Source organism: Chamaea fasciata, unplaced genomic scaffold (assembly GCF_029207755.1).
Source record: "Chamaea fasciata isolate MVZ Bird 193981 ecotype frontalis unplaced genomic scaffold, bChaFas1.0.hap1 SCAF_3, whole genome shotgun sequence".
NCBI lineage: Eukaryota > Metazoa > Chordata > Aves > Passeriformes > Sylviidae > Chamaea > Chamaea fasciata.
The window spans coordinates 16,176,698-16,200,077 of NW_027094088.1; the positions used below are offsets into that span (position 1 = coordinate 16,176,698).

At 41.8% G+C, this 23,380-nt stretch overlaps 1 protein-coding gene across 3 annotated transcripts in view; it reads right to left on the reverse strand.

Annotated features, from left to right (window-relative positions):
• The window catches only part of XDH (xanthine dehydrogenase), a 48,272-nt gene that overhangs the window by 10,260 nt on the left and 14,632 nt on the right, over positions 1-23,380 (reverse strand). For 2 of the 3 annotated variants that reach the window (XM_066178144.1, XM_066178142.1), the window contains exons 7-26: positions 22,535-22,603; positions 21,677-21,745; positions 21,134-21,220; positions 19,734-19,875; positions 19,058-19,150; positions 17,943-18,094; positions 17,024-17,117; positions 16,112-16,221; positions 13,164-13,348; positions 12,229-12,397; positions 11,691-11,780; positions 10,850-11,019; positions 8,302-8,425; positions 7,790-7,909; positions 6,161-6,257; positions 5,032-5,156; positions 4,185-4,318; positions 2,676-2,763; positions 1,973-2,059; positions 348-539 (exon numbers count right to left, since the gene is read on the reverse strand). In XM_066178144.1, coding sequence (XP_066034241.1) covers positions 348-539; positions 1,973-2,059; positions 2,676-2,763; positions 4,185-4,318; positions 5,032-5,156; positions 6,161-6,257; positions 7,790-7,909; positions 8,302-8,425; positions 10,850-11,019; positions 11,691-11,780; positions 12,229-12,397; positions 13,164-13,348; positions 16,112-16,221; positions 17,024-17,117; positions 17,943-18,094; positions 19,058-19,150; positions 19,734-19,875; positions 21,134-21,220; positions 21,677-21,745; positions 22,535-22,603 — 2,397 coding nt within the window. Of the gene's footprint in view, positions 1-347; positions 540-1,972; positions 2,060-2,675; positions 2,764-4,184; positions 4,319-5,031; positions 5,157-6,160; positions 6,258-7,789; positions 7,910-8,301; positions 8,426-10,849; positions 11,020-11,690; positions 11,781-12,228; positions 12,398-13,163; positions 13,349-16,111; positions 16,222-17,023; positions 17,118-17,942; positions 18,095-19,057; positions 19,151-19,733; positions 19,876-21,133; positions 21,221-21,676; positions 21,746-22,017; positions 22,116-22,534; positions 22,604-23,380 lie in introns of those variants that run through there. The other variant, XM_066178145.1, reaches the window with a different exon arrangement.

The following is a 23,380-nucleotide window of genomic DNA, read 5'->3' on the forward strand; positions in this document are numbered from 1 at the left end:
GCATATATCTGTTTATGGGAAAACATGAACTATGACATTAAAGGTGGACATTTTCAGAGATTGGGATTTAAAGCACATTGTCAGTAAGATTAAGGTACCTAGTGCCTTTGGACTTTCTTCTTTTAATGTCTATCCTTAAAGCAGATGTTACAAAATTGAGGCTACCAAGGAATTTAATTAAACAGAAGATAATCCATGCTAGAATGTATCTGTCACACATATTTGAGATCCTGCTAGGAGCTCCACAAAAAAAAGTTCTTATGCTTAAAAATTTCATGTGGCTGATGCATCTCTCAGAGCTTGTTCAAAGGCAGCACCACCCTGGAAAGGTGTCAGTGGGTCTGTACCTCCTCAGGTGGCAGGCCACACTTCCGAGCAAGGTCACTCATCCAGCACTCAGCAATCATCATTCCCTGGGGCCCTCCAAAGCCACGGAAGGCTGTGTTGGAAGGCAAGTTGGTCTTGCAAACAATGCCCACGCTGCTGACATTGGGGATGTTGTAGGAGTTATCCAAGTGTAACAGGGCTCTGTCCATTACCTGGTGAAGAAAAAGAATGGGCATATTTTACATGGATTGGATGTCAGACTTCTCACCAGTGCCAAAACCAGACTGGAAGCTCTGAAGCTAATTTACAACAATCAGCACTTTCTCTTGCACCCTGCAGTGCTGCAGTCAACATAGCTGAATGAGCACTGAAGTGCAGCTAGAACTGCCTCCCATGTGCAATGGAATGTCAAGTGGTGTCCTCCTGAAGGACAGGACAATAAGCACACTTCTCTGTTGACACTTATGGCTCTGGGACAGATTGAGCTTCAAAGTCCCTTTTTGGCCCTGAGCTCATGCTGAGACAAACTGTAAGTAAATCCCATTACCTGCCTGGAAGAAACAGTGTTTTCTTTTCATTATATTGAATAATCTGTTACTGGAAAAGAAGTCTTTCTGACATCAAATGACTCAGCACTGGGCTATGGCAGTAAGGGCAAACATATGAAATAAAGATTTTCAGTAACTACTGAACTGCAAGATTTGAGATTTTTGTCCACTTATTGTCCACATCAGGAAAGGGCCAAAGCTTCTTTCTGACTTGTGTTTCCAGACTTCACTTCCAGCAGCAGCACAGAGAGGACATTACACACAACCCATCCTTATTTCTACACGGAGCACTTTCCAGTCCCCTGATTCAGACACTGTCAAAAAGACAATTACATAGATGTGCTCTCAACCAGGCCCTCAGCTTATGCAAAGACACTTGCCTGTCGTTCTGCTCTGCCCAGCACCAGCCACATTACCAGCATCAAATGGGGTTATGGTAGAGAGCTCTTGCAGTCCTTTCCTATGGGAAGGGATCCATTTCTGCAGAAAATTATTCAAGACTTCGTGGACTGGACAAAGTGAGCTAGAATAAACCTGAGTGACACTAGGCTATTGAGTTAGTCACTCACATGACAGAAAAGGAGAGTTTTTTACTCATCAGTGCAAAACTTCTTGGAGACAAACTCAGAAGTTGGGCCCATTTTTTGTCCTTACTGCTTGTGAGCACAGTGTTGGCTTTAGCCACTCCTTTACAAGCTTGTTGCTTTAGGCACCCTGCCCTGATCCGCCTATTGATTGGGATGCTTCCTTTTCCAAGGAACTATCTTTCCTCAGCACTGTGGATTTATCAGTCACCTTGCATTGTGGAACAACTTTTCCATCACAGCCCTCTGTAATGCAAAGCAAACATTCTTGACTGCTTTGCTCAATCTGAGTTATTACAGCATCCATTAAATTTATGTGGCACATGCCAAGGCAGGTCAGTTGGCTCACAGAGCATTTGTAGAAGCTCCAAAAGGCCTTCAAAATCTGTTTTCAGTCATGTCGAAAGCTGCATGTGCATGCAATGTTGTAGGCAACAGCTCTCTGAAGGCAGAGCAGAAGGTTGCATAGAAACACACCTTCCGCTTAATTAACCACCAGAAAATTTTACTTACACCATGAGAGAGGTCTACAGAGTTTCCCCCATTGCTGTAGTATGACACCTCCAGACTCTTGACTTTCCCATTCTTCATGAAACCAACCTGTCAAGAGAGTGTCTCCTCAGTAGTCAGTTTTCTACAAAATGTTCTGGTTTGTGCTAGCCTCCAAAAACTGAATGGATCTCGCACAGGCAGAGAGGACTGATTGCCCCCAGTGCACGCACAGCCAGGAGCTGAGGGAGTTCTCCAGTAAAGGGTTTGTGCATGTGTCAATCTTGCTCCAGAGAACTCCTCTAAATTAAGTGCTGGCCACTTATCACAGCCACAATTTCCTTAACAGGTTTTTGCTTTCAAAAGCAGCAGCAGTTGGAGGGCGATTGAAGCAGAAAGGAAGTTAACAAAGTGCATTGCTGTGTAAAGGGTGCTTTAAAGGAATGGGCGAACCTCCAAAAGCAATATGATTGTCAGCAGGGGCAAAGTCTTGGTGGCAAGGAAGACAGAATTATTTATGCTGAGGTCACAAGAAGGGAACCATCCAAGCCAGAATGACTTCTGAAGCACTTTAACAGGAAAAATGCTACAGGCCATCTGACCTGGCCTATTTGCAGCAGGGGAGATCAGCAGTGAAACATTTTTTCACATTATTTTTTTTACTACTCTCTGATGTCTCAGGGGACAGCAGTGAGACCACATGGATTCTTCTCACGTGTGTGCATACCTTGTACCTCCCCAGGAAGGGGTGTCTCCCCCCACTTATCAGCATGTCCTCATCTCGATCCAGCATGCACCTCACTGCACGGCCAGTTCTGTTAGAGAACACAGTTTTTTAGGCAAAGCCTGAAGTGCACAACACAGTTTCTGCAGAACAAGACTCGTCTATTTGTCTTTCTAGGGTGGCAATGGACAGTTAAGGGTAAACTGCTTGGTTTACATATCTTACTCTTAAGAAAATGACAAGACTGAGTAAAAAACATCTCCAAAGCTGGGACCTGTTTGTGAAAATTCTTGCAAAGACTCTTGTATTTAAAAAAATGATAATTTCTAATAGAGATAGATGCTAATAACTGAGCAATCACTGTTTTCCAGATTATTCCTCAAGGCACTCTCTTGGCTTTGAAAGAGACAATGCCATAGGAATTATATAATAACGTGAAGTAAAGTACTAACTAGCCTTCAACTTGACCTTATTTTTTATTTGCTTATTTTTTATCAAGGAGGGAAACAAGGGGGAGAGTAGAATTTGCTCTTAATTTTCTAACAATTTTGCCTTCCCCCTGCCTGTCTTCAGGTTGTACAAGTATCTAGTAAATGTCATAGATGTTTATTTTGTAACCTCCAGGACGTCAAAGGGTGGTTTGACTGGCAGAGATAAAGACAAGTAAAGAATGCAAATATATTACTGATTAATTAGAGAATGCAGGTTGTTTGCTCAGAACAGAAAAAAATTAAGTCAATTTAAAAACATAGTTTCATATGGCTGTTTCGTCCAAAGGCATCATATCAAACCTGCTGCTGTGTTGCAAGATCCCTCTAGCACTGTCAGCAAGGGTAGTACTGGGAAGGGCAAGGTACAGGCACATCAGAAATGGCATCTCAGAGGCCATGTTCACCCAAAACCTGCACAGCTGAACATGAGCCCACAGCAAAACTCCAGAAACCAGGACCACATTTCCAATCTACTCTTCACAAAGGGTGGCAACCTAGGTTCATTCCCTGAGCTTTTAGGGGTTTGAAAAGCGTGGGTTCCAAGGGCTGCCACCATTCCTAGGGAAAAATCCAAAGAGGGAGTTTGCAGAAGAGCAGACAAATAATGATGCAAGACTGATGTAGTAGACTTTTGAACAAGGAAGAGATTCTCTTAAACAAAAAAAAATAATGTGGCTGGTGCTAGATGTTTGGAGTGAAGTGAGAGGGAGAGGCAAATAATTTGAGATAAAAAAGTTTTCAGAGCATCAAAGGAGTAAAGAATAGACAGGTTTTTCCCCCTTTCCTATTAAAAAGCTGACACTCCTGCATAAACTTAGTCCCTCTGGGCAGGTTCAATCCCTCCTATCAGTTAAGAACCCATTAGGCACCTCCTTTGGAAAATCCCAAGCTTGCTATAAAAGTTGTACAGTAAGAAGACAAGCAGAATATTGAAAGTGCTCCAGCCCAAATGGTGCTCCACAAAGAGGCAACCTGGGACAGTCTGAAGGAAAAAAAATCCTTTTCCCACACCCAAACTTACTTGAAGGCTGCAACAGCCACTACAGATGTCAAAATAGTACTCCTAGTCTCTTTTCCTCCAAATCCTCCTCCCATTCTTTTAACTCGAACCACAACCCGATTTGAAGGCACTCCCAGTGCATTAGCAGCAAACTCCTAAAGACAAACAAAACAACAGGACATGTAGGGAGCTCAGCTGGTATTAAGAACTAGATGCCAGCACATTGCCTTCCTGAAACCATTTCAGCAGTGCAAATATCAGATTTGATGCAATTGGAGCCAATAAGCCCAGCATCTGATCTCTGAGGGGAAGCCCAGCGTGTGATCTCTCAGGGAAAAAGGCACAGTGCTGCAGCACACAGGGCCACATTCAGGAAAAGATTGATACAAGATGAGGTTACTAAGACACAGATCTCATTTAGCATGGGGTTTGACATCGATACCACCCTCACTTCATTGAGAGATCTTTGGACAGTCTTGGTGAGCCAGTAAACAGGCCAAGGACACCCCATGGTGCCAGTAGCCTATCCCATGGAATGGGAGAGTTGGGGCACAGCCAGTGGTTTCACCACCTCTTTTTCTGATGTGCCACTCAAACATCGTGTCTCCTGAGCAGCTGGGACCCTCTCCAGAAAGGACTAAGCAACGTCTCTTAACAAAGATGGGTTGCCAACAGAAATATCTCTGTCACCTGGAAGGAGATTCAGGACTCCAGCAGGATGCATAAAGACTTTAGATCCCATACCCAACTCCAGGCCTATGTGTTTTTTTAATTGAAGAATAAAATAAGAACAACTATGAAACAACCATTCATCTAGTCTGAAACTGAGAAACAAATGCCTTTTAGGCATCAGGTTAATGAGAAGTACCTGTGTCTTCATTGGGTTTTGGGTCGACACAAAGAGTTCCATCTCACCATCTTCTCCCTTTGGCACAGCCAAAGTACAGTGAGTTTCCAGGTAGAAATGCTCCTGACCACCAAGGTACATCTCTCCTAGAAAATTGAAAGAAATGTCCCATAAAAAGGACATCCCTGGTGTTATAAGGTGTCTCCCATCACATGTTGTCTTCAATCTGCTGCCTTTTATACATGTGTTAACTGACAACCCTTTGCTTTGCCCAGCACTGGATATCACTAGCTCTAAAACTGACACTTCTGGTTCAATGTTTAAAAAACAACAAAAAATAAACTCAAAACAACAAAACACAATAAAAAATCCAGACAATGCTTCCTTTCCACTTTCTAGAAATCTTCATTCTGAAACACAAGTGGCTGGCATTTCAAAAGTAAGCCTGCACACCATACCATTGATCCAGCATCCCTCAAGATGTAGTATTTGGTGCCTTTCAAGACTGCCTCAATAACACCACTGAGATAAGAATAAAAATAAATCAAGTGTAGTCTAGCTGAGTAGATAAAATACAAGGTTACAAACTTTGAAACAGGAGAACAAAAATAGAAACCCAAAATGCCTCAAGATGATCTAACTGGGAATCAATTCTCTATCACTGCATGTGGCTCTTTCCCAGGACATCTTATCTGGGAGTGCTGAGGGTACAATTTCCAGTCATGCTACACACAATTAAATGTCAGAAACAACCTCCTTTCTTAGTCTTGGCCCTGATCTGTTCATTGTGTCCCATTTGCTAAAGATACAGCCATACACCAGATTAAAGGAAATTTGCTATCTATAAGATTTAGACCAGAATATCTGGACAGGGAAAACTTTCAGGAAAGAAAAAACCCACTTTTTTGCTCAGAATATTTACTCAAGAAAAATGTATATTTTCATTGAAAAAAGAGTGTTTTCTGGGGGCACAGCTGGGAGCACCCAGATCTGTTCGAAACAATAAAATATGTATATCAGTCTGAAACTTTATATGAAATTAATTTAGTCCTGCAAGCCTTACTCTCTATCTCATATGCATAAAAACGAGCTTGACTTCTTTTGTCAAAAACTATACTATTTCAAAAGAATTATTAATGCTTATTCTCACCTTCCAAAATGTGATCAGATTCTTCAAATCCTTTCTTCACATCTCCCTTATTAATCCTCTTTATATCCTTAAAGAAAGATTGTTTCTCAATGGCTTCCTAGGAAACAGAACAACACAATGACATTTTTGTCTAAGTGGAATGAAATCAAACCTTCCTCTAACCGAAGAAGAAATATCCAAGATAAAAAACACAAAAACTTATCAGACAGTTTCCATGGTAGTAGCCAAGAGGCTTGACCAGAAGTGATACAAAATAACTTTTGGCAACAAAGCAATTTCATAGCCAACACCATAATTGGACAATCTAAGGTACTCCTTGTGACTCGTTTTACATTGTGGACCCAGAACCTCAAGGGCTGTAACAACCAGAGCTATAACTTACAACTTATATTAACTCTTGTCTGTAGCCCATAAGGTGGGAGGAAAGGAAAAAAAAATTTTAAAAAAAATTAAAGAAAGAGAGAGAAAGAGAAAACAAAATCTCTCAGATAGGAAGTGCAGAAGTAGTTCACTTCTGAGCTAATATACAATCATGTTTCTAAGGGAAGTTTAACAAAGGCATTTTCCTTTTGCCACAACTGAAGCTTTCCAAAATGAAAAATACCCCCACTAAATATCAAACAACAAAACCAAAAAAAACCAGCACGTTTTTGGCTCCACTCTCATGTTCCCTGGTTGAATAAACAACTAGAAGCCTCACAAAAGGCAAAGGTCTCACACATTGTTTGTTAATCCACAAATGACGCAAACAACCGAAAGTCTGTCCTTAGATGACAGTACCAATGTCTGTACAAGACAGTGCACAGACTGTTTCTACTTACATGAATAGAATTCAAATTAAAAAATACATGGTATGAAATACTGACTATTAAAAACATTTCATTAGAATCCTATGTTTCTAATTCTCTGCTAAAAATGGCTTCGTACATTTTTCTTATTTCTAGAAATGAAAGCTGTGTACTATCATTTTCTTTTATTGTCTCATAATGAAATCTTGTGAACAAATTTTCTAGTTTAAAAAAAAAAAAAAGCATGAAATGATCATGCATTTGGACATGAATTTCTTCAGCTTTGAGAAAAGTCACTTAAAGACTGTGTCCATACAGTTCACAGCACGGAGTGAACTCCTGAAAATGAATTTCATCCAGCTTAGAAACTAGACAAGTGGTCTGCAGAAATCACAGAGAAGCAGTGCAGTGACAGAGCTAGAAAAGATATTTTCACACCTTATTATTGCTTGTTATAAATGAGAGAATGAAGAGGGAATGGATATCAATGAAGCCAGCAGGGTCACACCAGAGAATATTAAAAGCAAGCCTCTGTGGGTAAGAATGTAACTCACAGTAACCTTGTTCATTTAAACAAATTTCTGTTGAGCACAATATTATCTCCCTGAGCTTGGTTTATTTGTTTCAGCTTTAAATAGCACAGAAAAAGTTAATGTACTCTAAATCAATAGGGCACCAAAGATGCACCTTCTTTATATGTCAATACACAAATTATTCCTTCTATCCATATCCTGCTGCACCCACAAACAAAACGTGGGGTTAAGTAACCCCACGTGTGAAAACAGAACTAGACATCAGGGGCTCCCAAGCCAACTGCAGATGCAGAACTGAGCCATCTTACCTGAATTGTGACAATAGGTTTAAGTTCTTCATACTTAATCTTCACAGCTTTAGCTGCTCTCCTGGAATGTTCCTGTGTGTCTGCAAGGACTGCACCGATGATATGACCCACACAGGTGACCTACAGGCAAGATTGGGATCCACCATCATTTGGGGTGTGTGTTTGCAGTGACGAGAGACTCATGATAATTCTCTTTATCTATTCCTTCTATGCAGTTTGTTCAGACCAGTCTATTAAAAATCAGCCCAGAGAAAATAATCACAAGCAAATTTGGACGGCAACTGAGTGAGTGAGCCTGTCCCAGGGGGCTGCAGCATAGAGGAGAATTGTGGGGATAACACAGAGGAGAGCGGCACAGGGGAAAGGGCCTTATTGAATTTGGCACCAAGATTTATATTGACCCCAGTGCAGTTAGAATTATCTCTGTTTAAGGTAGAGGACTTGACTGGACAGTATTAGAAATGTTATCTCCTGAGCAGCATGATTGAAAAAGGCCATTTTTAGCTACATACCACATCCTTAGCAAAGACAGTCTCATCATTAGCAATGCCAGTGATGTTACTGCCAGGAACATCCTTGGCAGAGACGAAACACACAAACCCAGGAACACTCTGAGCTTCAGATGCATCTACAGAACTAAGGAAAGGAGGAGAGACAGTGTTATTTTTCATTTTTTCTTTGTGTAAGCAATTATGAAATTCCAATACAAATTCAGGCCTGATTTCCGCAAGTTTGGCTATGCCACGTAAATATCACGTGAGACTGTGAACGAAAGCATAACATATGAGACTAAAATAATTTGGGATCTATATGAAAATATTAATCCTGACTGTGAGACCAATCACCAGCCTGCTTCTTTGGACTATGTCATACATCTTTCCCCTAAGACATATCTGAACTTGATCCAATTGCCACATGTACTAAAGATTCTTTGATGACAAGTTGGTGTTACTCCGGGAAGACTCCACTGTCTTCCTAGCTGCCATGATTCTTGCCATGAAGGCAAGAATTCCCTGTCTATGGATAAATACGAAATTTTAGTGCAGACATGTATCATCTGCCATGGGTGAGTCAGGGAGAAATTGCTGAGGATCAATCATAAGGAAGCTTCAGGGTTTTTAGGAGGATGCAAAAGAAGTGATGCTCAAAAAGACAAAAACCTTCATGAAAGGCTTTCTTTGGTAATCAGCAAAGGAATTATCTAACCAAAATGCTTGTCTGCTTCAATCATATATAGATTTAAAACTAAGTGATGAAATAACTAAAAAAGGGCAACATAATTTAATTTTTATATATAGAACTTAGGAAAAAAACATATTACAAAAGATTTTCAGGTTCCTTTTGCAATATTCTGTACATTGGCTTTACAGAGAAACAGTTGTGAATAGAAGAGCTGTGGTTTTGATTTTGCTGACTGAATAATTTATTGCCTTCTGTAAATTGCTGCATTTTTTTCAGCAACTTGTTTAAGTTCCTGAAACTTTGATATAAACTGTGCCTGAAAGCAGATGTTACTACATCCCAGTGAGCCACAGACTTTTTAAAAAAGACATTAAATGTATGAATTAACTTTCCCACATGAACCCTTGGACAGCAGGAACTCAAAATGCTATTTTTCTTTGGAAAGTTCTCTTGCCTGTGTTTCTGCAGCAGTAGCTCAGAAACAACGCCCAACACTCTCCCTTAGTTACAGATGCAGAGGCAGATAGTGTCTGATTTACACTTTGTGCTCAAAATCTGACTTGGATGAAGTGGAAGTTGTCAGAGTGAATATTTTGACTGCCAAAATCATAGGTTGAGATACTTTTGTCCCCTGATTAAATATTCTACTACTTCCTCTACAGAATGTTACAGGCTCCCAACCTGAAATATGTGTACACAACATAAATGCAAGAAAATGTGTACAACAACTTCTAGAAAACACTGCATGTTGTGGTCACAAGCATGGATGCGATGCCTTCTCTATCTCCCCATCTGCCCTGGGGGTAGTAACAACACTTAAATGTCTGCATTGTACATTGCAACACATAAGAATTAACTATGACGACAGAGCAGTTTCTTTCATAACCTGGGAGTCAACTACTACATCTGTGCATCCATGACCACCATGCTGCCCGTGCCACAACAGGAAAGCTCTGGACAGGAAGCCTGACTAGGCAGGAAGTATTGCCTAAGGAATGAACAGCACATTGCAAGCCTGTTGAGAAGCCAATGCAACACAGTGTCCCACATCAAAGCAGCTGAGGGCAGATGAGAGCCTGCAGAGCCACCACCATATAAACAAAATTTGGGTTTGTGGGCACAGTCAGTCCTGCAATATGACAGCATTAAAATTCACATGAGAATGTAGATGGCATTACCTGCCAGGATTGGCCTTTAGGAGTTGGTTATTTGCTATTGTTATAAATTAGGTACCAGTCATGCCCTGGATGGACAAGATGTTTTCTGAGACAGCTGCACTTCCAAATACTGACCTGTCCACCTTGCTACAGCCAAGTACAAACAGGGCTACACCTCATAGCTGAAGCCAATTCACAAATGACTTTTGTGCAGAGGGCTTGATCACAGCCAGTGCAGGTAAGCACCATGCAAGGCAAAACCCATTACACACAGGTAACTCAGCAGCAGGAGAGCTGGTAGAACTGCATCTTACAACCTAATTTTTCAGGCAGATTGAAAGAGAGTCTTCAAGCTACATGCTCCGGTGAGTGACTGAAATGACACCTCAGCCTCTGTGATGTTCTCCTACCCTGCTCCTTTTTAATCCTGCATGCCTGAGTATAAGAGATGGGAAATGCAAAAAGTTTGGCCTAGGCTGAAAGCTTTTGGGCTTTGATGAAGCACAAAGTTAGGTGTTGGTTCACTCACATTCCCACAGACACAGACTTGCAAGGCAGCTGTCACACACACAGAGCTCGCCTCCGTGTAACAATGTGCAAGGAACTGGAGCTCCCACCTAAGCAAAACCCTTTCCCTCACCCACACCCTGACAGATTGATGTTTTCTAAGCCACCAGGCACTGGATGCTTCCAACATTTGGAACTCAGAAGCAACACTTACAGGATCTTTGCGTGGGCCTTAGTGCTGGTCACCAGCGTTAGGTACAGCTCGTTCTCATAGTGAGGGACGTCATCGCAGTACACAGCTTCTCCACTGGTTTGTTTGGCTGCTGAAACATGCACCAGAGGCCTGCCCACCATATCTTCCACAGCCTGCCCCTTGGGCACTTCCTGGAGTAAAACACATGGCTGACTACTACTGGCTTGGTTGGAAGGGGATGGAAGCATTGATGGGAGAGCAAAAGGCACTGTGAGACATTCTAGTGAATGGGGCATGGGATGGGGCCTCAGTCCTGTGTGAAAGGAAGGCAAACAAGATGCCACAAGATGTGGCTGCACAGAGGGGAGCTGTAGGGAATGAAGTGAAAGGAGTTTGGGTTTTGAAATTGCTGTGGAAGGGAAGGGTTTGATTTCATATCTTGCATAAGAAGGTTCAAGTTCTGAAACTGAACACTCAAAGCTGAAGAGAATAGGTCACTAACAGAGAAATAAGAAAGAAGATACATCCCAAGTATGAAGCCTGAGAGATGCCAAGAAAGGCAGGCTATAACTGGGGAAAGCAGAAAGGGAATTTCAGTTTGGATACAGAGCTGGCTACAGGAGGAAAAGTGATTTTTATAAGGCTCTCAGCAGCAGTCTTGGGCAATGATAGGAAAGAATAGTATCCTAAAGTGAGGAAAGGATTGAGACCCAAATACAAGCTTCATGCATGGCATTATGAAAGTTTATGTGATGACCATACTCAAGGAGACAAGAAGATAAGAAGCACAGTTTGAGCTACAAAAAAACCTGCATCTCTGTCATGCCAACACTGCTACTTACTTGGGAAAGGTGCTACTTACTTGGAAGAGCTGGGCATTTGCAATGGGATCTTTGTGAAACAACTCTGTAGCACTGAGGTAGTTTGAAGGGACGGGCTCACACATAGTTTTCTGCCAGAGACATATTCAAGAAAATCACCGTCCCTTCCTTTCTCACTTTCCCCAGTAGCTCAGGATATTTTCCATTCTCCATCTCCCACTTAAGGTAATCCATAACCTACTGAGTTAAAGGCAAACAAGGCTCAGGCTCTGTGCCAAGAATAACCACAGAGCCACAAGACCACTTGTAATGCAGCAAATGGGAGAAGTCCAGAAATCATCCTGTGAACCCACAGAGCTACACCCTTCCACCACAAGGTGAGGGTGCCACAAGAAAGCAAGTGGGAAGATACACAAGTCACTGTTATGCAAGCAGTAGAGTAGTTCTGGCAGCTATTGCAGCATGGATTGTTATCAGGTGGGACTCTGCTCAAATCTGAACCCTCCCTGTGCCTTTCCCCAGCAAGGTAGCACAAAGACATTCTCCTTCCCCAAATCTGCCTTCCCAAGGAGCACTCACAGTGCCACTCTTGCTCAGTTTCTGCAGGACTGTCAGGTAGAACTTGAAGAAGAAGCTGAGGGTGAGTGTGCGTCGGAAATCCACCATGCCGCCAGGAGCAGAAGGAGACAGATCCATCTCGCCCGACAGTAAGCGGCAGGCATCCTGCAGCAGCTTATCATTCCAGTCTCTGCAAGGGAACAGAGGTGACAGGCCTTGTTCAGACCTAAATTCACCAGGGCAGACTAACTCTTTTGACAATCACAGAATATGCTGAACTGGAAGGGGCCCATCAGGATCATCGAGTCCAGCTCCTGGCCTTGCACAGGACACCCCAAGAATCAGTACATGTGCCTGAGATTGTTGTCCAAACACTTTTTGAGCTCTGTCAGGCTTGGTGCTGAGACCACTGCCCTGGGGAGCCTGTTCCAGTGCCCAGCCACCCTCTGGGTGAAAAACTTTTCCCTGATATCCAACCTAAACCTCCCCTGACACAGCTTCATGCTGTTCCCAGAACTGTCAAGCAATAGCCACCAGTTCTATCTGTTCCTAGCACATGTGCTTTGCTCTCATCTTGGGCTCATGTTACCTCTCCTAAAGATATGGCAAAGCTATTACATGGTAAAAGCACTGATCTTTCTGTCCAATTTGAAATGAACAGAGTTTTGTAGGTCATGAACACATCCAGCTTCTGTCCACTTCAATTGATGAGCAAATTTGGCAAGAAAATGGCTCTCTGAATGAGAAAATGACATGGATCTTTGAGGGTAAGGCATATTGGAGGAAGCAAGGCATTACACAAAATACACTTCTGCAGAAGCCTAACTATATTTCTTCCCCTTTCTCCTTTGGTGTACTTTCAGAGAGGATTTAGGGTGTTTTAGATATTTAAACTGCTCCTGTAAAAATCAGCACAGTTCCATTAGACAGTCTTTTTATCATAGAAAAATCCATACCTGCCAGTGAGTTCCTTGCAAGTTTTTAGTGCCAGGACAGTGGTAGGAGCCATTCCTCCATAGCTTAGTTTTATCTCCTCCACTCTGCTTGTGCCATCTTGGAAGAGGACTCTCATCCCACAGGTCACAATAGCAATATCATCCTCACGACGGGAAGCCTGCTTGAAAGCTGAGAAGTATTCACCCTGGAAGACAGGAAAATATTTCTTTATTCCCTACCTTGGCATGCTTTGGAGTGTAAATGTAGACAAACTGTTTACCTATCTCTGTGTGCATGAGCTATTCCAGGGAACAGCATCTGGTTGATTCATTGTGCAGGGCCAAGCAGGACATGTTTGTTCAGGCACCACTGTTTATTTTCACATAATTCAATGATTAATTCTAGTGTATCAGTTTAGTGGTTGTAACCAAGCCTGGGACTGTGGGGGAAACAAGCTTTGACAGAGATCTGCTCATACCTGTCACATTTTTCCACATCTCAAGAGGAAGAACCAAGACAAATCGTTTGTGCATAAACAAAATTACAGTTTCTCAGCAGGTTTTTCTTCCTCCCAGGCTGCTAAGCTGGAAGTCTAATCAGTATCCTAAACCCCTTCCATTCAGAAGTCTTTGAAATCTGCAAGAGTTGAAATCAGTAATCACAAATGTCTCTCAGTTTTCGAGTAGACCAGACTAACTAATAAAAGAAAATTTAATCTGTTACTGGAAATAGAATTCTCAGTTACTATCCTGGTCTCCCACAGAGCGAGGAAATTCTTGTAAATGCATCAGCAGCTACAATGCACAAAACTCAGTAGCTCTCTTACCAAGAGTGGCTGTAAATATGAGACTAACACTCTACCAGGATGCACCATGTAATGGTGACACCCTGGAGTCTCAGCATGGTCAGTCCTCTTGCCTGTACTGCACGTGAGGACAAATTGCTGTTCAAGCACCCTGCAGACTAAGAGAAGAATCAGATCTGTTGTCTTCGCACTGCCTTTCTGGAGAGTTTTCTAACAAGTTTCTTCTCTAATAGCTCAGCCAAGTGACTCCACACAGAACAGCAGTGTGCTTCATTAATTACTTCTAATCTGAAGTGGACAGCAATTCTTTCATTATTGCATATAACAATTTCTCTCCTGTTGACAATGACAACAGTTTCACAAGAGGTCCCTTTTGTGCAACAAGGACTTGTTACTGGAGATATAACTGAAGGGTGTGCTTCATTTCCTGAATTCAAATAATTACTCAGCAGCAAGCAGACAATAGGAGAGGAACATCAATAGCATCCTTCCAATGAGGACATTCTGCCACTCTGCTTGTTAAAACAATTAGCTTTCAAAGAGGAGAAAAAGCAGCCTCTTATCTTATTGTACAAGCAAGAGATTTCCAATAACATGATTGCAGCAAGAGGGCAATATTGCCTTCACTCCTCAAAAGACACCTTAATTTTCTTCATTCAGAGTCTTGTGGGAGAAAAGGCACTCATGATCTTTCCTCACTAGGAGTGTAGGTAAGTGAACTATCACATCACATGCCTGCCTGGGTCTCTTGGCAAACAACAGAGCGTGTTAATTCTTTCTGTAGTTTGGCCAGTCTTACCCTTAGTGTTGCAAGATACATGAATGCAAGACATAACATCAGTTTCAAACAAGGATAAACCAAAATATTCTGCTTAGCTAAGTGCTGAAACAGCCCTGCTTTCATTCATGAGGAAATCAGAGTTGCAGAAAACTTTGCCTGCTACATGCCAGCACCTTCAGACATGCCCTGAAGAACTTCAGCCTCCTTAGTTGTGAGCAAATATTAGCCAAGAAACCATGAAGCTGAGAGTTCAAAAGCTGCTTTAGTTTTGCAGATCAACGAGCTGCATATAACCTAGGGCTGAAGCCACTGCCCCTGCTTGTAAACATTTGTTTGTTTTGTGAAATTGCCATGAGACACGTGAACGGAGAAATACTGTGTTTTCCACTGGCAACCTCAAGTGTGTTTCTCATTTTGGCAAAAAGTGATGCTTTTATCACAAGACCAAAGAAGGATCACTCAGAAATAGATGGGAAAACCACCATAAATAAAATAGTTTTGTTCCTTTAGTAGCTAAATAGAAAAATTTGAGAGGATAGACAAGGGATTTATTAGTTCTCTCCCATAATACAATGGCATTTCAAGTAAATCACTGTTTTCCATTTATAAAGAAAATACATCACCATGCTGCAAATCCTTGCATCTTATGACTTGGAACCACAAGCCCTAAGAAGGTAAGTACCTTCACAAGCATAAAATTACAGTCTGATGTTGTCAGCCCTAAAGGAAAAAGGAGAGTTTTACTTCTTAGACACTGAATCAGTTGTGGTTTATGCTGCTACAGCAGAGAAGCACTCGTTGTTCCATTCAAAGAAAGTTGTGCAGCCTCATTTGAAGCTGGAAGTCCACATGGCCAAAATGCCCTAATAGTCTGTCTTTGTGGTTTACATCTTGCAAGACAAGAATGTAGAAACTGAGCTTCCCTTTTATCCATACAGACTTTTCCCCATTTCTTTTCCCATTTCAGCTCACAGAAATTAAGCAGGAATCTTTGGCACATTAACTTCACTCTACATCAGAAATTACTAAAATCTTTTCTGTTCTACTTTTCAAGCAGAACTTCTACCTCTGGGAACATAACTGTGACAGTTCATCATTACCAAATGCACTCAAAAAGCTTCAGATAATAAAGTGAAATTTCTCTTCCTTGCACTAGAAAAATTCTTGGGCTTAGTATATTTATCATATAGCCTGGCTCCCTTTGCTTGTGAAAAATAGTGTGCTGCTGGATTTTCTCCAAGTAATTCACTTGCTTCCTGGTCCACTTGGGATTATGTAAGTATTTGGGGGTCGGTCAGGAAAAAGGTGCTTAACTGTGAAAACAACATTCAAATAACAGCATTTTATCTCCACAATCAGTGAAGTTTTTCTTACAAGCTTACCTTTTTGCTGTAGGGTATCTCAACAGAGAGAAGTATTTCTTCAGGCTTAACTATTGTCTTTCTGTAGCCAGTGAAAAACTTCTCATCCATCGTGACAGTCCTTTTGCCCTCTGTAGAGCAAAGGGACATCAATGGTGAATAAATGAAGAATGGCAATAGTATGTGTGCAAAAGCCTTCAAACCACGCAAATCACTCTTGATATGATATCTGATTTCATTTTTCCACTCTCTTTGTGGAAAATCAGGAAAATATTTCTCAGATTTACTTTGGTATTTATGGAATCTAAGACAGCTTCTGCCTACATACTAAATTTTCTTTGTACAGGAACTGATCAAAGTTCCTTCCCTCTTTATCCAATTAAAGTTTAGCTTCCAGGTCAGCCAGTTTCCAATGCTCTAATGAAATCCCCCTCTTTCTCCTTTCCATAGCCTGCACACAAACTAGCACTCAGTCCACTGATCAGACGGTCCACTTACTTCAAGGATCCTATTTTAAAAAAAAATCCCAAGAATAAATAAAAACTGAGATGCTTGGCTTTTTTCTTAGAAAAAGAAACAAGTTTTAGTCTTTATCTGAATAAACCAGAAGGATTAAAGTGTGATAGTGACAGAAACTCTTTCATGCCTATTATTTTTCATTAGTATACATCTTCAACCAGCTCTTCACAAGGACGTGTCTGTAAGTATATGCACAGTACCAGAGATTTCATCTGGCACAGAAGTTCAAAATTCTTTAGGAAGCCAACCTTAGGTCTAGCTTTAGGACTTTAGCCTCAAAAAGTGTGAAAACACTGAAGACTCAGACTAATAATGTTAATTTCCACTTTCAAGTTCTGGCCTGACCTAACAATCCATGGCAGAGGACTGCTGACTATCCCACTCCCCTCAGTGCCACAGGGAATTGTAACTTACCTTTTGATACCAAAGTCAGTTTGCTTCCACTTGCCATTAACACAGGATTTAAGTCAGAAATTGGGCTGGCTGTCATTATGTTCCCACCAATAGCCTAGAGTGAAAATAATGCATCAGATAAACATTAAAAATCTAAGCAATTTTTGGCCTTTAATTAATTGGAAAAACCCAAACCCCATGAAATCAGATGATGTCTCAGACAATATTAACATTTGCCTGAAACAGATTTAGAATAGTGTCTTGTTAATGCATCAAGACCACCTTATGCTCAAACTTCATATGCACAACCATGCCAAAATTCAATCACTGTTTCTGCTATTAAGGGAGGATACATGAAACTAAAAAGGATATTTTCAGTAACAATCAGGAACCAAGGTTTTTGGCTCCAAAACAAATGTATGGTACAGTGTCTCGTGGAACAAAAGTTCTTGTTCGGTAGGTTGGTTTAACTGCTTGCTTGGTATTTTTTTCTTAGAGCACACTGAATTTGAACGCACCTTCCCCTTTAAAACTAGAGGAAATTTTGCCAGATCTGATACATTAACACTATGACTGCCCAAGTTGTCATGGCAATAATACACACACCTGCTTCTTTGAAGTTTGTCCAGCATTCTAAATACCTTTTTTGTTAAATTAGTCAGATGTCACTACAGTTCCCGCCACTTGGTGATAACAGCAACGAAAGACCTGGACAACTGCTGTGTTTCCCTTTCTTGCTAGATGTGTGACATCAGTGCAGCAGAGACACCAGCTGAGACCCCATCACTTTCTGGGGTTGATTTTTGTGTGCTGGTTTCTTTCCCGAAGTTTGCAAACGCTCTCCTGTGCGATCCACAGGGCACACGAACAATGCATGAGGCAGGGCAGCTCCTCAGACTGAAGCTTTCAACTGCAGCCCTGGTGCTCCCAAGTCACTTACAGCAACATTCCTGATCTGTGGCCCCGCAAACCAGCGCAGCTGCTCCAGGACAGCCTGGAAGATCTCTGTTTTGTATGCAGGAAGGTCTGCCACCGCTTTTCTCATCACCTCCTCTACTGACTTCAGGGTACAGGCAGCACCAATGGTGACCCCTGTAAACAAACAAAGGAAAAGAATTGTTGTTCTCCAAAATTCTGAGGTACAGACGGACAGTTACTGTGTCTGCAAAGCTTAGATGCCGCTGAGTTCAATTAGACCTTCAGTTACACCAGACTATTTAGAATGCACTTCATGTAAACATCACACCCTCAGAATAAAATTCACCTTTAAAGCACAGCTCATGCTGGTGCTATCTCCCACATGACAGTAACACACCACCTTTTTCCATCTGTGTATTATTACCAATATTGGCCTCCTATAAGTTTTAGTTTGTCATTTGAGAAGTGAACTCCAACTCCTTTTCAGTTTCCACACTTTAAATATCCTACCAGACACTGGGCCATATACACCTAATTGTCCTAGGTACTTCTATTTGTAAGGTTGACCCACTTCCATCACAAAGCTAAGGGCAATAGAACTACAGAATAGTTAAGGTTGGAAAAGACCTCCAAAGATCACTGAGTCCAGCCTCTGACTGAACACCACCATATCAGCTAAACCACAGTACAAAACATCACGTCCTGTCATTTCTTGAACACTTCCAGGGGTGGTGACTCCCTCCACTACCTCCATGGGCAGCCCAGTCCAGTGCTAGACCATGCTTTCAAGTGAAGAAATTCTTCCTGATGTCAATCTGAACATCTTCTGGCACAGCTCGCGGCAGTTTCCTCTGGTCCTGTCACTTGTTACCTGGGAAAAGTGACTGACCCCCACCTTGCTACACCCTCCTTTCAGGGAGCTGTGAAAAGTGATAAGGTCACCCCTGAACCTCCTTTTCTCCAGGCTAAACATCCCCAGCTCACTTTTTTACACATCACTCACTTGATTTCCTGCATGGGAAAGGTATAATGCATACAGAAAACAATCTTTGATCTGGGGATTTTCCTTCACACCCTCTTTCTTATTTCAAGGAATCTCCACTCACCTCACAGGCGTTCTGCCTCTTTTTTGCTCACCTGTTTCAGTGTGCTGAACAGCATTCATTTCAGGGATCCATGCTGGTGCTATTATCACTGGATACAGCAAGTTCTTTAATCTCATCTCAATACCTTAAGGAAAAGACACTGTTTGGTACTTGTGTGACATGGCTACTGTTGCACATAATCCTTCAGGAAAGAAAAATTAATACAATAAACCCTACAACATTTAGTGATTATTTCATGAACCAATTGCTCAAGACAGCAGAATTACTAAATATGCCTGAACGCTCCTCCTCAGCACTTATGTTTGCAAAGGTATCTATTTGGTGTGAGAAGGCAGTAAGCTTTCAAGTCTTGAGAGTTTTCTCACTGAAAAGTCCTTCAAAATGCAGCTTTCGCAACTGAATTAATTTGTTTATGGGGACATTTTATGCTGCGTCACTCTCTTCTTCTCAAAATTCTGCAAAATAGTACAAAGGCTCGGAGATCTGGATTAGCATTCTTTTTCACCTGACCCAGCAAAGAATGGAGAAAAACATTCACTGTGAGATTAATCTACCTGAGAAGAAAATCTGTTCGAACATACAACTTGAAAATAAATAGCTTTTTAAAAGGAATCCCATGAAAAAGGTTTCCATTTGCACTGTTCTCACAAAATACTTAATGGAAGGTTTTCCAACTGTTCATAATAAGCATCAGCTCTTTCTCTTACCCACTTCTGTGTTCCCCACAACAAGTTTGGCATTGGGGTACTGGGATTTGAGAGCCACCAGTTCATTGAGAGTTGTGGGCTGGATCCACATCACACGCTCGCCTTTGAAACACATCTGCTTCTGCTGTTTGTTACTCTGAGTCTGCAGAAGGGAATTCAGACAGAGCTCAGCTCCTACATCAAGCCAAGAATCCCTGCTCACATACTGCCCATGCCTGTGCCACGCTGGGCTCCGTCTCAGCCGAGTTACTGACAGGGGGCTGGGATATCCACACTGTTGTTGGCAGTTTGTCATTCCCCATCCTTCTGCTAGCAGTGATGAAAGTCTTTCTCATGCTGACAGAAGTTCTCCCTTCCTGACACTGCCAGGTGCATCCTGCTGCCACATCTCCCTAGCAAGATCTGTGCCGGCAAGCTCCATCTGACCAAGGTTCTGGCACATGCCCCTGGCTACAGTTGCTTCAATGGGCTTTCCATTCTCATCTCAATCCAAAAATGTCAGTCTTTAGAACTCATGAATTGCAATTACCTGCTATGCCAGGTTCTAACTCCCTTTTTAACTACTTCATCCAGTGACTGCAGAAAACATGAGATCACCCCTTGGGCAGGAGAACACCTTGGAGAAGAAAGAGAGGAGCCCTCTCTCAAGCTGAATATGCTGTCTTATGCTATGGTCTAAGAGAACCTACTCATGCTGTAGCTCATGACACATTTAAGCTTTACACAGCAGCAGAATTCATTACTGAATTTTAGTTCTGAAATATGAAGAAAGCTGTAAATGCGTCATGTGCTGGATTAGATTTCTGGCTGGGACACATGGCTTAAGGGGGAGGATCCCCAAAAAAGACAGAAATGAAACATGGAGAGAAACTAATCTCAACTAACTTTTAATGTCATTGTGAGCCACCCAACTTTTACTCCCACTACGGTGAGGGAAGTTTTTTGAAAAGACAACTATTTGAGATACGTGTTCAGCTACATCCTGTAGTTCCTACTTCTCTTCCTACAATATAAAGGGAACACAGGAACACAAGCTCAGATATATCTGTATTTGATGTAGAAGTTCCCATCTGACCTAGTAAATTGACATTTGGCTTTTAGCTACTGTTCCACCCCTGGGCAGGCAGTGACTGGAAAGGAAGGCAACCCAAGAGCAGAGACACATATGGTGAAAACCAGAAAGAAAGGCAAACAGCTGGAGCAGGCACCTGGCTTGAATATTTCTTCTAACCCACCCTGGCTGAAACACCCTCTGTTTTATAAAACAGGGAAGGATTCACACCCATACCTTTTCTTTCATTAGCAGCCATTTTTGCCCTGCCATTTCCTCGGGACCGAGTCACTCAAACCTTGTACAGAATAACTAAACCAACAAATCACTGCTATTTCTTTGAACTTACCATTAACTCTGGTGGGAAGATTGGCTCCTGTGTGGGATCCAATGGCTGGAACTCAGAAGAATTGAACAGGCTGGAGGATGTCATTGTCTATGACAGAGAAAATGCAAATGGCTAGTGACTGAGGAGAAAGCTCTCCACATACAACCATAACTCATTCCTCTTTCTACTCAAATCCCTGTTACTATTTCATAGAGCAAAATATGGCAAACACAGCAAAATTATGTCACCTGATTCAGCATTTAAGGTTCTTCAGTTATATTTTTCTGATTCCCCTGCATGTCTAGTCAGAACCCTCAACCCTGAACACACTAATATATTTTTGTCAACCAAAAGTGACATCCCTTTCACATTGGCATGTTAAATCGCATCAAATATACCTTTTGTGAGGTATGCTTTTCTGACCATAAAATATAAATTAGTCTAAATTGCTTCCAATAAATATTACTAAAATAAAAGCACTGGGCTTGGGCATACAGTGAGCCAGATCGAAGACTTCAGAACATCAGAAATAAAGGAAAAACTACCAGTTGAGAGGCACCTTACCACACTGTCTTCTTTTCCATTCATGCAGCAGCCCGGACCATTGGCTTTTCCTCCACAGCAGCCCCCATTCTGAAGAAGAAACAAGCACATTTCAGCTGTTCTAAACAAAGTCAGAACATTGCAATTTTTACAGAATTTCATCAATGCCCGGATTTCAGAAATTTGCAGTAACATTTTTCATGCTTGAAAGAAAGGAGACTCCAAGCAGTCTTAATTGTTGGAGTTTTCCATGCAACACTGGATGCTTCCTAAAAAACAATCCACAGAAATTCCCTGGAAATTTCTGTTAATGAATTTTATTACAGTCTCTGTTTCTTAAGTTCATTTTATACTCACACTACCTTATGTGCCAATTTCTTCTTTCCATTCCTTTGTTTGTTTTGTACCTAGACTGGTACATACAACGTGATTAACTTTTTTCCCTCCAGATATTCCAAAAGATTCCAATCGTACAGTTTTGGAACACAGAGGAAATTACTTCATTCATCACTGGACGGCAAAATTTGGTAAAGATCACGGTGGGGAATTTAGACCTGTTTTCACAGAAAGATGTATCACTTCAACGCTCCAGATGTTGGTGAAACATTGCTTACAGTTGTCACCATGCTATTTCACAGAAGGGTTGGACCTTGCAGACTCAGAAGGAACATCACTGTTTTAAAACCCATGTCATGATGGCCATTCATGCTAATCAGGACATACACAGTCCCAGCATCTTCCAAGAGACAGACAATAAAAACAGCTCAGAGAGCTCTAAGTATCTGCAACACAGCAGAGCAAGAGAGACGGCTAACTAATGCATCAAAACTCCAGTGCTATATTGCAAATTGAGGTTACAGATTGTAACATTCAGCTTACCATGGTTTTTTCCCTCCCACTACGACAGCATCCAGTGCCATTGGCAACTCTGCCACAGCAATTCATGTCCTGTGGGAACAGAAACTGTTCTGAGAAAAAATGCATATTCCAAGAAAATGAAGTAGGTTTGATCCCCTGTTGAGAGAAATATCCAAAGCAGAAGAAAGGTGCCACCAAGTAGGTGTTCCTCTTGCCAGTGGAAGGCAATATCCTGCAGTGTCATGCCCACTGTACTGATAAACCTCTTGTTCTGGTTTGGAACTATTCTAACCATTCAACCGTTATCTTTGGAGATGTGACAAGACACCCAGAGAAGACTGAAAGGGGCGAGCACATACAATACAATACCAGTACGCTACCACCAGGCAGACCACCTGCCTTAGTTTTCAATCTGACTCCCATTAGTTTCATTTCTTGACATGCTCTTTTACTGGGAGAGGCAGGAAATAGCAGATGCCTGTTCACATTCCACCTGCTAACCTCAATTTTGTTATCTCTATCAGAGGTCAGCAGAGACCACTGTGTGTGCTATGTAGACTCCCTTCCTCTCCCTGGCATCTCTTTTTCTGAGGCTGAGGTGCCCTCAGTACTTCTCTGTATGGAAGTCAGGTTGTCCCAGATGTGATCGTTGTTCCAGTTCTCTGAATCATCTTCTATTCTGCTATACCCTGTTAGAGATGAGAGGAGCAGAACTGCACAGAGTACTCAAGTGTAGAAAGAGCCATGGAAGTGTTTTCTGTTTTGTACTCCATTCTATTCTCCAGTCTCTCAGGTTCATAAAATCCTTCAGAAATTCCTCAAAGCCAATTCCTGCCTTCACTACCCAGACTAACTTGATATCTGTTA